The sequence below is a fragment of the Megascapheus bottae genome, chromosome 11, assembly GCF_031878675.1.
Source record: "Megascapheus bottae isolate mThoBot1 chromosome 11, mThoBot2.hap1, whole genome shotgun sequence".
In the NCBI taxonomy this organism is placed as follows: Eukaryota; Metazoa; Chordata; class Mammalia; order Rodentia; family Geomyidae; genus Megascapheus; species Megascapheus bottae.
The window spans coordinates 54,566,999-54,584,550 of NC_143519.1; the positions used below are offsets into that span (position 1 = coordinate 54,566,999).

General features: G+C 38.6%; 1 protein-coding gene across 1 annotated transcript in view; it reads left to right on the top strand.

Moving 5' to 3' along the window:
* Positions 1 to 17,552, top strand: part of Frem2 (FRAS1 related extracellular matrix 2) — a 157,009-nt gene that overhangs the window by 79,646 nt on the left and 59,811 nt on the right. The window contains exons 3-5 of the mRNA XM_090342296.1: positions 3,937 to 4,083; positions 6,223 to 6,453; positions 16,278 to 16,403. Coding sequence (XP_090198422.1) covers positions 3,937 to 4,083; positions 6,223 to 6,453; positions 16,278 to 16,403 — 504 coding nt within the window. The remainder of the gene's footprint in view (positions 1 to 3,936; positions 4,084 to 6,222; positions 6,454 to 16,277; positions 16,404 to 17,552) is intronic.

The following is a 17,552-nucleotide window of genomic DNA, read 5'->3' on the forward strand; positions in this document are numbered from 1 at the left end:
TTCAGGTGTACTGTATTTAGAGAGAATCGAGAGAAGGCTCTGTTCACAAAACTTTCTTCAATGTCTAATGTTTAGAAGAGAATTTTTAAAACAATATTTCAAGAATGAAAGTCAATTTGTACAGCTAGCCAAAAGTTGTCAAAACATGGGGAATAGAGGCATAAAAAAGCTAAGGTTGTTCTTAGAGAAGGCAACAGAATGTACAAAATCCTCCATCTGTGTGCAGGAAACGATGAGGGTAGAGTGTAGATGGGTGTTTCTCTTCAGAGGAAGTAATACACAGCATACTTCAATAACAATGTTTACTTGACAAATCAAGGCAATTTCATTTCCATCTCTATATCTTTACAAGCTCCTCTCTTCCAGTTACCCATAAAATACATGACACAGTTCTGTTACTGTAACAAAATAGCTCAGAGAATCAACTTAAGGAGAAGACATGTTTGTTTTAGTTCACCATTGTAGAAGTTGGCAGATGACAGTCAAGAGGCCCTGTTTGCAGCGAGGCAGTGTGGGCTAGAGCAATTTGCTTGTCTCATGGCAATCAGGAATCAAAGATAGGAAGAAGCTGTGCCATGGCTTTAATAATCCCTTCCAATGACCTAACTTCCTTCTACTAGGCCCCACCCTCTAAAGTGTCCATCAACTCCCAGTAGTACCACAGACATGAGAACTAAGACTTTAACATTTCAACAAAACTGCAGCATGAGTTATTGTGGCCTGTAATTTTCCAACTGTGTCGTGGAGTATCAGGACTTATCTTTTGCAACAAACAACACTTATTCACCTATTTACCTCTCTCTATCTTCCCTTTCTCCACTCACCCTTCTGTAATAACCACAATCAGAAAAATCTTTAAGGAGATGGAAATGGTTACTCCTCCAATTTGATACAATTCGATACATATACATGCAGAAAATTATCATAAAATAATAACTTTAAAAAGTGGTAGTATCAAAGCCATTAGAGTTAGGGTGGACAAGGAATGTCTTGAAAATAACACAACAGGCAGTTTGGAGGTAAAACCTGAGCTGACTGGAGCCCCAATCTAAAAGAACAGAAATGTGGCATCAAATTGTTGTCATATAATAAATTAATTTAGAAATCAGCCTCTGGTGTATCACCTAATTTGACAGACAAGATGTTGACAACAATTGTATACACCCTTAATTTCTTACACAAATTAATATAATTAAAGGCTGAGAGAAATATCAACTCAGGTGCAAAATTGTAGCGAAAAGTCCATACACGAGCATCTGTAAAATCATGGAGAAGAGAGAATTACAGAAACCCCAAGAGACTTAGGGCTGATGGAGGGAGGATGGAAGGAATAAAGATAGAGATTCATAAGTAGTGCCAATCAAAGATAAGATTAGGCAAGAAGACAATGGATGATTGGGGACAAAAGTCATAGATCTCTGGAGCTGCAGGGTCTTGGCTTGACCTTGGATTAGCAGGTTAGAACAAATTAGGAATACTCAGGTAGTTTAGGGTAAACCTGGAAATCCAAAGAGGAGTTGGGTGTAAGGGAAGGGGACAAAAGTGAAAGGAACTCTGAGGCATTTACAAGAGATGTAGAAGTAGACAATGGATGCAGGATGGATTTGGGCATGTGTAGGCAGGCTGGCAAGGCTGTGGATTGGGGAATGACTGTCATTTATAGAATTAGACTATCTGGCCACAGGATGTTGCATGTGTGTTATGGGTTGCTTCACTTGAGCCACAGAACAGCAGTCGTGGTAATTAGTAGCATTCCTGTTTGACTGTTCTGATGAGGAAACAGAGGTTCACAGAAATAAGCTGCTCCATGTCAGACACTCGCTTAAAAAATAAAAAAATGACGTGGGTCTTGGAATCCAAGTCTGAGGTGCCTTTCAGACAAAAAATTCTTTTTCTTTTTAAAGGAGAGCCCCTGAGAATCAATGGATATTATACAAACTAAGTGCATGAGGACCAAAACAAGGGATGAGCTTCCTTCTTAAACCAATACCAATTCTTACTTTCCAATATAGATATAGGATATACTTTAAAAGTTACCTTAGGGGCCTGGAGTTTGGCCTAATTGTAGAGTGCTTGCCTGCTCGGCATGCACAAAGACCCAGGTTCGATTCCTCAGTACCACATACATAGAAGAAAAAAAAAAAAACAGAAATGGTTCAAGTAGTAGAGTTCTAGCCTTGAGAAAGTCCAAGCTCAGGCCCCGAGCTCAAGCCCAGGACTGACAAAAAAAAAAAAAAAAAAAAAAAAAAAGTTACCTTAAAGCCACATGCTAGGGTGCACACATCTAGCTGCTGCAGAGGCTGAGATTTGAGGATCACAAATCTAAGACCCTTTCTCAAAATAAAAATCCAAACCAAGAAATGGTATGATGAATGATTCCTTACAAGTATATTTGACTTTTCTTAAAGCAAAAATCCATACAGATACTTCAACATTAAGTGATATGAACATCTTTTTGATCTCATCTCCCCCTCCCCACCCCCCTTTACCATAGAGCTGAATGAAAAGCTTTGGTTCATTTATAAGTTAAGCAACAAAAAAACCCAAGATAATGCATTTTTCCCATATGTAATCTCAGCTGTCCCAGATACCCTTTTCCAGTTTATGTGTCCAAAAAAAAAACTGTAAAACAAACAAACAAAAAACCCTCACTGTACTTTTTCTTTAAAACAAAATCTAGCACAGAAAGTTTTGATGTGGAGGCTGAAAGTTTGGCCTAGTGTTAAAGTGCCTGCCTAGCATGCCGGAAGACCCGGGTTTCATTCCTTGGTACCACATACATAGAAAAAGCCAGAAATGGTGCTGTGGCTCAAGTAGCAAAGTGCTAGCCCTTGAGGAAAAAGCCCAAGAACAGTGCTCAGGTCCTGAGTTCAAGCCCCAGGACTGGCAAAAAAAAAGGTTTGATGTGTTTACTCACTTGCATCTTGCCCTCTTTCTGTGGGTTTTCATTTTTGTTTTTAAATTGTTTTTCTCAGGCTTTAAAAGTTTCCACATTTTCCTGTCTTGTTTGTTTTTTCCCCCCCTCTGGTAGCTTTCTTTATTGGAACCCAGAAAAGAAGAAACTGAATTAAAATTGTGCCTCTAGCTATGTTTATTATTTGGGCTTCTCCCCACTACTCTTTTCCAAAAAGACTTAAAAGGACGTGTCATGTTTGTTTATAAACCTCACCTTACTCTGAAATAATTGGCAAGATCAAAAGGAGTAAAGAGATAGGTGCAGAGGGATCAGCTGATAATCATTTTCTCCTTTGTTTACCCAACAGAGTAATTTTCATATTCGAGAGATGCCAGCCAGCTTCATTTTCTCTGGTTAAGCAGCCAGATCCACTTTGGTGGGGAAGTGGGAGGAGAAAGCCTTATCTCAGAGAGGAAGGAAAGAGCTGTCTGTTTGCTCTGAGGAATGGCGTGGAATCTGGTGGGGAAGGGAGGTAAAGAAGGGATATTTGTTTTTCCTTAAGTGGCTATAATTAAAGCCTTGCACCCAATTGTTCTGTGAACCAGAAAAAGGTATTTGTAAAGTTGTCTGTGCCTTTAAAAACTTGACAAAGAAGGAAAAAAAAAAAAAATGCTCTTCCACGCCACCTTGTGGCTAAGACCTCATCCTGCAACAGTGGATATTGGGTTGTAGGATTGTAGATTTTTCTACTAGTAGGTGAGTTATGCGCCTCTTTCTCCGTATCAACCTCTCTTTACTAAAAAAGAAAGAAAAAGAAAAAGAAATTGTGATGGATTATATCAGCGGTTGTAGGTATATACAAACTGAATAGAAGCTATATCTCCATGTATATTATATGTTCGAGAGTTGTGTAGCCAACAAATACCAGCAGTGATTGTTTGATTTATATCATTAAAATGTGATATGTGGAATCTTTGAGGTCATTCATTCAAATAAAGCATGAATTCAGAACTTTAAATATTTTTTTGTTAATTTTCCAGGGGGAAACCGGTTAACCAACCAGCATTTTCGTCTGAATTGGGCATGGATTTCCTTTGAAAAAGAATATTATCTGGTCAATGAAGACTCCAAATTTATAGATATTGTCCTGAAACGCAGAGGTTACTTGGGAGAAACTTCATTTATAAGTAAGTTCCACTTTCACTTTGTCATCAAAATCTCTTTTTTGTAGTAAAGGCTTATCATTTTTTTCCCTTAGAGTGATGAAAGCACTAGTTTGGTTCGCAGCTCTGAATGCTTAGGGAGAGAGAGAGAGTCACAGTTAAAGATTCTTTAGCTGCTAAAAAAATAAACAAGAAAACAGATTTTTATGTAGGTAAATATATCGTTAAGCCTTTTACCTTTCTTTCTTTGACATTAAGCAACTTTATAAAACACTCATATGTTTAAAAATGAAAACTGATGTCACTAGTGTAGAACAAACTTAAGGGAATCTATGACTTATGTATAAAAATCTTCATGAGTATAATGAGTGGATGAAGGTTACTTTAATAAATAAACAATAACTTCTGTGCTGTTTTAGGCAGCAAAATGTAATTTACTATTTGAATGTTTGGTAGCTCACTAAAAGTTGCATAATTACCAAGGCACCATATGAAATGAAAGATTTATGTTGCCTACTTTCTTTGTCACCAGGATTCCAAACCAAAATTCGAATCCTTTCTTCAACGGAAAGATGAAAGCAAATAAATACATTTTTCAAGTGCAGTTTGGGTTCATGTTGTTTCATAAAGCCTAATCTAATGAAAAGTACACATATTTGGATCAGTTGTAGTAATAATACACAGCCCTGAATACTTGATGTGTTGAAAAAAAATTGTAATACCTAAAGAATTACATTGTTTTTTGTTCTTTATATTTAGCAGACATTTAGGCTGCTAGAATTTATACAGGTAAAAGAGCTTTTTTTGACTGAGACTATCAACTCAGATAAGGATCTAGGGAAATGCCAGCAAAATAAAAGCTTTGGAGCTCTGTAATTATTTTGAACTTTTACTGGTCCATCAACTCTTAACCAACTAGTAAGATCCCTATCAACAGAAAAATTTCTGTCTGTCTGCCTGTCACTATCTGTCTCTTTCTTTCTCTACATCTTGCTCTGTATTTCTTTTTCTTTCTCTTCTATGTCTTTCAGTAAATCACAATTTACTGAAAAGGAAAAAATTACACTGCAATGTTTATGCCATTTATTTTTCTGAGAACTGTGAAAAGAATTTTGCATTTTGGTAGCATCAATTGATTGTACCAAAAGGCTTTATTGTGATATTTAAAACATTCTAATAATATGCTTTGGTCAATTTCATCTATCTATGTTGCTTTCCTATCCTTTCTTCTCATCCTAAGACAAACTTTTTTTGTATCTCTATCGTAAAGGTGATGAATGGGGGATAAAGTTACATAAGTGAGGTAATGAATACATTTCTTTTTAAGTACTGTTCCCTCATTTTCTCTCACTTATCCCTCCCCCACAAGTTATATAGTTCATTTCCAACATAGACACACATTTTTAAAATAAAACCTTTATTTTGATATATTCCCCTTGGACTCACCCTCTCTTTCTTGACTCCCTTGCCTCCTCCTCCTCCTCCTCATTTTAAGAGCTTTTTTTTTTATAAACAGGATTTCATTATGCTATTTCCTTTCTATATAACATGCTTCTTTTCCCATACTGTCCTACAACCTCTCCATTTCCCTGTTCTCCTATTCACTCTTACTTTGCATGAAGTTCTAACACAAAATTAGCTTAAAGAACAAATAACCATATCATAATTAGGGAAAGAATAATAAACTACCCAACCCTAATCATCTAACCCTCACATCTGCATTGTCAAACAAAATGGCACACAAAAAATTAACAGTCCAGGTGTAAAAAGTTATTAGTCAGGTTATCATGCCTGTAAATCTAGCTATTCAAGAAGCAAGAGATCTGAGGATCATGAGTTGAAGCTGGCCAGGGCAAGAAAGTCCATGATGCTCCAATTAACAAACAGAAAACAAACCCCAAAGGGGAAAAATGGAGACTTGGCTCAAGTGGTAGAGCAATGCCTTATTCAAAAAATCTCAGCACTCAAGCCCTGAGTTCAAGCCCCAAGAGCAGCAGAAATAACAATAACAATAATAATAATGCTCAGGCCTGGGGTTGCCACTTAGTGGTAATGTACTTGCCTAGTAGGTGTAAGGACCCATTTCATCCCCAGCACTAAGCAAAAATAGTTGAGAAAATCATATTGAAAATAAAAATGAGGACATATTGTCTTTCCACGCAGGCATTGGCACAAGAGACGGGACTGCGGTGAAGGATAAAGACTTCAGGGGCAAAGCTCAGAAGCAAGTGCAATTCAACCCAGGCCAAACCAGGGCCACATGGAGAGTACGGATCCTGAGCGATGGCACACATGAGCAGTCAGAGACCTTCCAGGTGATTCTCTCGGAACCTGTGCTGGCCGCCTTGGAGTTTCCTGCAGTGACCACGGTAGAGATTGTGGACCCCGGAGATGGTAAGAACCTGCTAGGTCATTGCCAGCTTGCTAATGTTATTGTCAACGGGGCTTTCATGACAAAACGCCTTACAAAAGGGATCCAAGGTCCAATATTTGTATTTTCTAGGCAGAGAATTTTTCTAGATGAGCAGCGCAGTTCTCTTAGATAGGTTAATGGGAAGAGGGAAATGTTTATTTAAGAAAAAAATGATGACGAAGGGAGTTTGTGCTCTGTTTTTCCAATGAAGTTATCCTTGTGATTCATAACAAGCCCTTTCTGATACCACACTTCCCTCCACTATAATATCATTGCTCATCTTATTCATTCATCTTGAATTGAATGCATTCACTTAAAATACTGTCTTAAAACAGGTGCTGGTGGCTCAAGCTTGTACTCTTAGCAGCTCAGAAGGCTGAGATCTGAGAATCTGTATTGCAAACCAGACAGGGCGGGAAAGTCCATGATGACTCATCTCCACTTAACTCCCAAAAGGCTGGAAACAGGGGTCTAGCTCAGGTGGTAGAGTGCCAGACTTGAGAAATAAAAGCACACGCACACACACACACACACACACACACACACACACACACACACACTTCCAACTAATAACAAATAAGTAATAAAATAATTACTTGAAATTTTCTGTTAGATAAATGATTTCATAATCTGTTCTTAATTTCTGTTAGATCGTGGGGTTTTGTTTTTGTTTTTTTGTCAAGGCATACTCATGGTTGCTGTTGGTAAATGTGAGCCTGGGTGCTTTTCTGTGTAATTTGACCTTTTCCTACTCTTGCCAAATGCCTACAATCCTGATTTGTCTTGATGTAAGTTAGGAAGAGGGTGGGATTGGGGGGTTGGGGAGAACAGTTGAATGGCTTTTTTGAGGGTTGGCATTTATACAAACTTTGTAGACTTCTAAAGCAGATATCCTGTCAGAAGCTAGACATGACTTTCTTTTAAACTGCCAGCTCACATTATTTTGTCAGAAAACTCTTAAATGCCACACAAAGATACAATCTGCTGGTTACATGAATGGAGATGGGTGTGGAAATCCCTGTGTTAAAAGACTGAGCAAAATTAAAGAGCATAAATCACCATCATCAGTTTAACTAATTCCTCTGCCTTTCACCAAACACAAAGTTAAATTATGTTTATCACTTCCATTCAAGCACAGTTAGCATTTTGCAACATTTATAATCTGTATCATCTAGGGAGAGATAATTAAATTTTCTTCTAGTCCTGAGCTTTAGATACATGCTTCAATAATGAAGCTTTTCTCCTTTAAATAAACCCATGAAGACATTAGTTCTTTTCACCTAGTCCATTAATAAAAGTGGAAACCCTTTCTTGAAATTTTATTTGCCAGTTGATGTGCTGTTCCTTGAGGAATAAGACATTTCATGCTGATTTCAGCCTTCCTATTATAATCCCAGAGCGACACTCTCAGTGCTGTCTCGGTAGTGACATACACATTCCCACACACGTACACACATACATAATCACGCAATACACATACAGAGTTTCCTATATAATGCACTCCTCTCTGTCATAATTTTATTTCACATATTGATCATCTGAAGGATCTTAGAATTTTCTAGATTTGTAGCTATTCATCCCGAACCACATATATATAGTGGATATTATTCCTCTGTCTATTCATCCACCCCCTCCCTTTAATCCAACCCTCTCTCAAACCAAATATGCTTTATTCAGTTAAACAGTTAGTTGTTGAAATGATGTATGCTGTAGGTATCCACTACTCCTGTGTACACCATACTTCAGTCTGTGTGTGTGCAAATACATATACATACATGTGCATATATACATATATGTAATGCATCTGACCCAGGATATGTTTTCATATATATTTATATTTTAGTTCAAGCTTCCACATATGAAAAAAATGTATCCTTTCTCTGTGAGTCCGACTTAACATCCAGTGTCACCTTAAAAAATACCTTCTGAACCAGGCATGATAGCTCATGCCTGTAATCCTAGCTACTCAGAAAACTGAGATCTGAGGATCGAGGTTCAAAGCCAACCCGGGCACTAAAAACCATGAGACTCTTCTCTCCAGTTAACCACCAGAAAACCAGAAGTGGCGCTATGGCTCAAGGGGTATAGCAGTAGCCTTAAGGTGAAGAGCTCAGATACAGCGCCCAGGCCCAGACTTCAAGCCCCACAACAGACAAAATAAATAAGTAAATAAATAAATAAGATGGGAGTGGTGGCTCATGCCTGTAGTCCTAGCTACTCAGTAGGTTGAGATCTGAGGATCAAAGTTCAAAGTCAACCTATGCACTAAAAAATGTGAAACTCTTATCTCCAATTAATCCCTAAAACCGGGGAAGTGGGGTATAGCTCAAGGGTTTGGGTGGTAGCCTTGAGCTGAAGAGCACAAGGACAATGCCCAGGCCCAGGGGTAGGGTGGTAGCCCTGAGCTGAACCGATCAGGGACAGTGTCCAGGCCCAAAGTTCAAGCCCCATGACCCACAAAAATAAATAAATAAATAGATAAATAAATTCAATACCTTCTAAAAGTTTCTACATTAAAAAGATAAAGATGTTCAACTAAAAACAAAAATGAGCCTAGACCTCACTCTTAAGCACAAGTCTGAGTAGTCTAAGAGTCCAAGTTTTAGATACTTGAATATCATGGGATAAGCCTGTGACACATTATCATATGAGTGAGGCATGTTTTCATTATCTCTCCTTGTTTCTTTTTCAAGCTTCTCTTAAAATTACTCTGTAATAAATGGTTTTATTTTAAGGGGAATAAATAAGCAGAGAATGTAAGAGCCACGCCCAAGTTTAGTCACATCGATGACAGGCCCTGCTGTGTCCACAAACTTGTTGGTCCATGGGAGAGTGCCATGACTGCCAGGAGGCAAACCGGAGCTGTGTTTTGAATGTGCCAGATGTTTCAAAGGCAATGAGCACTCAATACTTTTACCCTTCCACTGTGTTTCCTTTCCTTTGGTCTATGATGAGAGATTTAGAGATGTTTACTTCTATCATGATTGCTGTTGTTCGTTTTCATAGCATAATTAAGAGGAAAAAGAAGCAGTGATATCCTCTTCCTGACAGAGCTACAACTACCTACTTTGTTTTTGAGAGCACAAGCCTTCTTTTTCTTCCTTCTTCCTCCTCCTCTTCTTTACCCTTTCTTCTTTTTATTGGCATAAGCTGCCTCACAGTCAAGATTTTAAAAATAATAACTGCAATTGCTAGTCAAAGGGCTCATAATAGGACTGATAAAGAATGTAAGTACTTTACACAACCTATTTTTTTGAAATTAAGGATAAGAAAACATCCAAAAGTACAAAAGGAACACAGATTTGCTGTCCCCCCCCCAAAAAAATGCAGGATCACTAAATAAGTATTTGAGTTAGTAACCATTGTATTTGAGTTAGCAACCCATTGTACTTTCAACACATTTCTTTATACACCTAAAACTACCAAAAAAAAAAAAACCAAAAAGAGAGAGAGCATAATAGTTACATCTTAGAAAAGCGCGTAGAGAGAGGAATATGGGAAAGAAAGGGAAATGTTAGGAAGAAAGGAATAAAAAGTGGTGGACATAACACATGGCAGATGACATATAGCCCACCATGGCATTTCTTGTTCTTAAAGAAATGGGGCTCTTCAGGATGACACTTCTTTCCATAATATCCTCAGTTCCTGCTCCAACAGTTTTGCCCATAATGCCTTGGGCCCTCACCCAACTGATGAAAAGAGCGGAGACAGTCCATACATGACTTAAGCCATCAAGTAAGCAGCCCAAAGCCCAGGAGACATGGGAGGAGTCCCACGTGACAATAATCAACTTCTTACAGATGCCATTTGACTCCCATCCTTGGGACCTCTCTCTACGGGGAATCTGTTTTGCTGCTTTTCTTTTGCTATTTTCCTTTCAAGTAAACATGATATGTCAGTCTGTCTGTTTGCCTGCTTGTCTGCCTGTCTCTCTGTCTGTATGTGTATGTCTGTCTGTCTCTCATCCTTTCTCTTTCACCCATTCACACACACACACACACACACACACAATCATTTATTCTACAACATGGGTAAGCATTATTGATGTCAAGTGTTTGAGAACACAACACAGAACTCATGTTTCCCACTGCTCTCTATTCTCACATATTGAGAATTTACTATATCTGCAGTTAACACCTGCTTTTTTCTTTAGTGAATGTTTTCCCAAAGGCTGCTGTAGCTCCAATCTGAAGTATGAATGGGATTTGACATACACATGTTTTTTCATTTATTGTAATGTATAGAAGGGTCATAGTTACATTCTCCAGACAGAAGGTGCATCACTTCTCACACATTGACACCCCCTCTTATGTTTTGAGATACACAGTTTTCTATTTTTAATTACAAGTGCTATACTCTGTATATATATATATATTAACATCTATGTTATGTACTTACTTTTGCAATTTTTGTATGGATATAATTATATGCATTCTTTCTGAGGAAATACTGAGCCTTTAATGGAATTCTCCAAGCATGGTTTCTAGCTTCCTTTTCCCTGTCTCTCCTTCCCCTGCCTTCTCTCTTCCTTGGCAGTAGAACCTTCTATCTCCTTCTTCATTTAGCCTTGCTTTCCTCTGCTGTGAGTATTGTTCCCTGAGGCCCTAGTTGGTCTTCTCTTTGCGAAACACTGAGCAAGCCCAGTGTTCTGCTGAGCAGGGGCTCTAGGATGGAATGTCTGGTTTTGAATCCAGTACAAGTAGCTAACAACCAGGCTTTCTGCAAGTTACTTATCCTCTGCGTACCTTGGGTTCTCAAAGGTTGAGAGTCTCAACAATTCTTACCTCAAAAGCTGTTGCAAGAACCAAACTAGCTGGGGCCTGTGAACTATTTAGAATAACCTTAGCAAACAGTAAGAATCTCTGTATGTTAACTAATCATTTTTCAAAATAATACAAGAATGGTTTTCTTTAGACATTCTACACATAAAGAGCTGTGCTTACTTGAAGCAGTCTGTACATACACTTCTATTGTATATATAAAGTGAAGTTGGAAAATAACATTAGCTGGAAAGTCTACCAGGGGGATTCCTTCTTTGTCTCTCTAACAGCCTTTTCTAGTTTCTCCCATAGATTATACATTTCTGTTAGGAGGTAGGTCAACAGAAGGTCTGAACTTGATACTGGGTCTATTTACCCTCTGTCAGCTCAACTGTTACAGTGAATTCTAGAGCATAGGACCTGGTCCTGACACCCAGCTCTCTACCTTATTCACAATTCAAAACTCAGGAAGTCCTGACTTGCTTAAACAATCCTGTATGGGTCATGGGGTGTAAGGACAAGCAAAACTCAAGATACTCAAGGCTTAAATCTTAGAGGGATTATTTAATTGAAACCCTATTCATGGAGCTTTGTTCAATAACTTAATACAAAATTGTCTAGGGCAGAATAAACATTATATAGGATCAACCCTGACTTAGTCAACTCTAGTTGTCCTAACAAAAATGCAATGGACTGGGTAGTTGCAATAACCAATGTTTGTCTCTCACAGTTCAGAAGGGGGGGGGGGAAATCTAACATCAAGGGGCTCATATTGATTTAATTCTTGGAGAGGTATCTTCAATCATGATTAATTTGCCTCTGGCTATGGCTTTAGTGTATCACTTAGCATTCAGTGTAGGCTGGTAGAGAGAGATTGCTTCTCAACTCTTCTTATAATATAAGCACATTAACCCATCCTGGAGGCACTTTCTCCATGACCTCACCTAATCCAAATCATCTCCCGATGGTCCATCCTATATACCATTTCACCCAATTCTAAAGCTTCAGTGTATAGATGTGGAGAAAGACAAGCACTGAACCCGTCACTAACCCTAAGAAAGACAACAATCTTTCCATACAATTTTGTACTAAGGCAGTGGAGTACTGGCCTGAAAGTCACAGTTGACACATGAATGAACTCTCGCGAATCCATGGCAAGACACTCACTGATATTCATCTAATGTTTGACTTACATGTTCTATCCCATTCTATAACTTCTTATCCTAAACATCGGAATAATGTCTGGATAGAAATTCTATATTTGGTTAAATCTTAATTCATAACTGTAAGTGCAATTTCAGCCTTGCTAAAACTCAGGTTAAAAATTAAATAAATTAGCAAAGAGAGTTCTCTACAGTTACTTTGATTCCTTTTCAAGCACAGCGTCTTGACAGCATACCCATGCTTACCCTCTGCACTGCTTGTGAGCAGCCTTAGAAATAATTCATTTTGGCCTTTTTCTTGCTTTTCTTTTGGCCTCCCACATGCACACTCTTTTGGCTATCTTCACCTTTGAGATTCCTCCTCAGCCTCCTTTGTTCAGTCTTCCTTATCTCCCTGACTTCTCTTTGCCCTGTAGTGCATCTCTGGACCTGTTCCCTTGTTTATCTATATTCCTCCTGTGCCATTCTTCTGACTCAAGTCTTTACATTTCACCACATACCAGTGACTCACAAGTATATTTTTCTTTTTTTCTTAATCTATATTCCTCCTTATGCCATTCTTCTGAGTCAAGTCTTTACATTCCAGCAAATACCAGTGACTCGCAACTATATATTTCTTTTTTTCATATATTTTCATTGTAATTATTAAAAGGGTTACATTATATTCACCAGATAGAAGGTGCATTACTTCACAAACATTGATACCCTTTCTCATGTCTTGGTCCCCATTTTCCATCCCCCCACCCCACCCCTCCTCTTGTTTTCCCCCCTTCCCTATCCTATTTCAAATAACCAAATACAACATATATATATATATATACAATATATACAATATATCAGATAACAAGGTAAAATACTGTAACCATATGAGATAACCATGAGATAGCAAAAGAAATGAGGACATTAAGGACAATCACTCATTATATGGCTTTTGTTTCTATATTCTGAAGGTCCTTTCATTTAGTGTTATACTATATGGTCTTATATATCTAGGTTTTGTTCTACTGTAAATCTCTGCTAGGAGAGCCCAAGGTTTCTACTGGTTATGACAAATGAGGGAAACTATTGAGCCTATGTTCCTTTGGGTCTGGCTTACTTCACTTAATATGATTTTTTCTAAGTTTTTCCATTTCCTTACAAATGGGGAGATGTCGTTCTTTCTGACAGCAGCATAGAATTCCATTGTGTAAAAATATCACATCTTGTTGATCCACTCATCAACTGAGGGGTATCTGGGTTGGTTCCATATCTTTGCTATGGTAATTAGTGCTGCAATGAACATTGTTGTGCTAGTGGATTTATTATGTCCTTGTTTCTGGATGATTGAGTAAATGCCAAGTAGTGGAATTGCTGGGTCATAGGGGAGCTCTATGTTCAGTCTTTTGAGGAACTGCCATACTGCTTTCCATAGTGGTTGAATGAGTTTGCACTCCTCCCAACAGTGTAGTAGAAACTGTATATTTCTAGTCTGGAAATCTCACTGAAATCCAGGATTGTATGGCTAGCAATTTCTTGAACACTTCAACTCAGATATTTAGAAGATACCTTTATTTATGTATTTATTTATTTATTTATTTATTTATTTATTTATTGGCAGCCTGAACACTGTCCTTGGGCTTTCTCAAGGCTAGTGCTCTATCACTAGAGCCACAGCAGCACTTCCCGCTTTTTTCTATGTATGGGGTACCAAGGAATCGAACCCAAGTCTTCGTGCATGCTAGGCAAACACTCTACCACTAGGCCAAACTCCTGGCCCTTACTTATTCTTTTTAAATCAGTTCTGGGGCTTGAATTCAGCGTTTGGGTACTGTCCCTAAGCTATTTTGCTCTAGACCAGCACTTTGGGTCACAGTGCCACTTCCAATATTCTGGTGGTTAATTGGAGATAAGACTCTGACAGACCTTCCTACCAGGGCTCGCCTCAAACCAAGATCCTCAGGTCTCAACCTCCTGAGTAGCTAGAATTACAGATGTGAGCCACAAGTGTCTAAGCTTGCCTCACTTTTTAATATGCTCAAAATATAACTGTTTTTCCCCCCTAGTTGTTTCTCCCCTAGTTGTCCCTGTCTTCAATTAGTCAAGACAACAATCCTTCAAGTCCTTCCTCATTCTTTAATTCCTTTCATATACCACATCTGATCCAACAGAAAACTGTTTGGTTCTTCTTTTGTAATAAATAAATCCTCCATACACCCCTACTCTCTTTTTTCTGGGGCTGATCTATCATCTCTTTCCCAGATGATTTTGAAGTCTTCTAATGAGGCTGTTTGTCTCAGCTCCTAGGATACAATGTCTCTCTCACAACAGCCAAAGTTTATGTTCTTAGAATAGGTCAGATTTCCAGGCACCGGTGGCTCATGCACAAAAAATGTCAAATTATCTAAATTATCTTACTATTAGACAATGCATAATCATGTATTAAAAATACAGCCCAGTCCCTAGGATCAACCAAGCCACAGGACTGTTCCACAGCACTCAGCCCGAGATGATGAGAGCTTGCTCTGATACCATCTTCCCTAATCTTGGTGCTCACTTCCAACTCTGGACCAACCTGAGAAGCCCTAATACGCATTCCTAAACAATACTATGGGTTGCCCAAGCCATTCCCCTTTCTCTACCTTCCTTTGAAACTCCATCAAGACCCATCACTACAAGAAGTTGTACATAAGTCATAGTTGCTTGCTCTCATCTCATTGCGTAGCCTTTGCTTATTCCATTTTTTTAATGGAAAACCAGGGCCTCATGCTCTTACTCCATTTCTTTTCTCATGACTGGTGCTTTACCAGTTGAGTCATGCTTCCATTTCAGCATTCTGCTGGCAATTTGAAGATAGCACCCCTCCCTCCCTCCCTCCCTCCCTCCCTCCCTCCCCCTCCCTCCCTCTCTCTCCCTTTCCCTCCCTCTCTCTCCCTCCCCCCTCCCCCCCCTCACCTCTCTCTGCTTTGGCTGGCTTCCAAACTTGATCCTCCCCAATCTAAGCCTTCCATTCCTACCTGCCTAGCTCCAGTCTCCCCATCATCCATTGCACACATAATTTATGCAAATTAGGTTACATAATGTATCATTTATCTTTTCCTGTGTCACTGGATAGAGGGCAGAGATCTTTCTTACTTCTAAATGTATTATGCCAAGGACAAGTGCCTAGCAAGTCAGGCCATCCAGGTTTGATAATTCAGTGATTACTTATAAAAAGCTTAGACATTTTAAAAGTGAGTGTACCAGAGTCCCAAGAAGACAAAAATAACACATTCAAGATGAGTAATTTTTAAATGATTTACTCTCCTATAACTATTATTACAACGATGAGAGCAAGACAGTAGAACCCTAGGCCTACCAAGAAGCTGGGCCATCTCCACCTGGCAGCCTGAGAGAGGGAGCTAGCCACCTGCAGGTAGCCTGGCCTCTGCACTGGAGCAGGGACACTGACAGAGCTAGGAATGTGAGGAGAACAGGAGGAATAAGCCCTTGCTTGTACTTCCCTTTGGCTGACTTCCTCTATCCTAAAACAAAGTTGACACCTTATGTGGCTTCTACCCGTTAGTTCCTGAGACACAGAGCAGGATGAGAGCTGAAACCTCAAGGATTTTATCTGCTATCCCTGAACCTTTTCTAATCATCAAAAAAAAAATGATCATACTACTTCAAAAAATAATTGTAAAGTGTCTCTGTGTGAATGACCGTTCAAACAGGTTAACAGCTGATTAACAGAGTATCTATTAGGAAAGGAAAGGAAATCTGTTAGGAAGGAGAGGGGAGGGGAGTGGAAAGGTAAAGGGAAAACCCTCAGCCATTAGAGAATCTCATTTGCATAGGATTTCTTTCTTTTTTCAGGAATAAGTTTGGGCAGATCCTATAATGGCTGCGGTTGTGTTTTCTCTTTAGAGTCAACTGTGTTCATCCCTCAATCCGAGTACAGCATTGAAGAAGATGTGGGTGAGCTGCACATCCCGCTCCGGAGGACGGGGGACGTCAGCCAGGAGCTGATGGTGATCTGCTACACTCAGCAAGGTAGGGCCACTTGTGAAAGGACTACGAATAGATACACCCTTCCTTAATGGTCGGCAGCCAGGACTTCTCTCCATGATAGCTTAGCGTTACTGAGAGATTTTTCGTAGATAAAAAAGACATTAGTGTAGCAGTGCCATGCCAGCTTTGGTGAAATGTTGATGAGACCCCGGCCCCATTTCAACAAGTTGGATGAGATCGGTGGGCACCTGTCATACCAGCCACACAGGGGATGTAGGTAGTAGGATCATGGTCTAAGGCCAGACAGGGGAGAAATGGGGACCCCCATCTGAAAAATAACTTAAAATGAAAAGGACTGGGATATGGCTCCTGTAATAGAGAATTGAGTTCTAACACCAGTAGTGGCATATATACATTTATGTATATGTGTATCCATACACATATATATGTATAGATATACACATATATATACACACATATAGTTACATTTATCTGTTTGTAAATGTAATTGTTTATATTTACTATAAATATATATTTATATATTTTCAAAATAAATATATTTTGTTTTGTATATATTATGAGTGAATATAAAATATACTTTGTATATTTATATATTTTGAATATGCATATATTTATAAGTGTATACTATACATTTCTATATTCTTACATGTATGCATTTGCTAATACTTCAGTTATATATATTATGTAAAGTACATATAATGTCATAATCAATCTAAATTTTCTCTAAAAGAGAAAATAGCATAATAGATACCTTTCCAGATAATAAAAGAAAAGGTGTGCTACTTTGATACTTCATTATATGACTGTGTATGTGTAAATTTTGCAACAATAATCAATAATGTTTCTTTTCTGCATATGATTTTAAACATGATTAATGGGGAGTTTAAATATCAGGATAATTAATCCTAATTGTTGTTGCGTGTTGATCAACATTAACAGTTAGTGATTTTATGCTAGGTATTCCTTGAAATGTTTCAAGAAGTCCATGAAACTTTTATGTCAGCAAATACAATGTTTTGAAAGGACATTTAAAATCCAAAAGTTGGGGGCCGGGAGTTTAGCCTAGGGGTAGAGTGTTACCTAGCATGCATGAAGACCCAGCTTTGATTCCTCCTTACCACATACATAGAAAAAGCTGGAAGTGGTACTGTGGTTCAAGTGGCAGAGGAT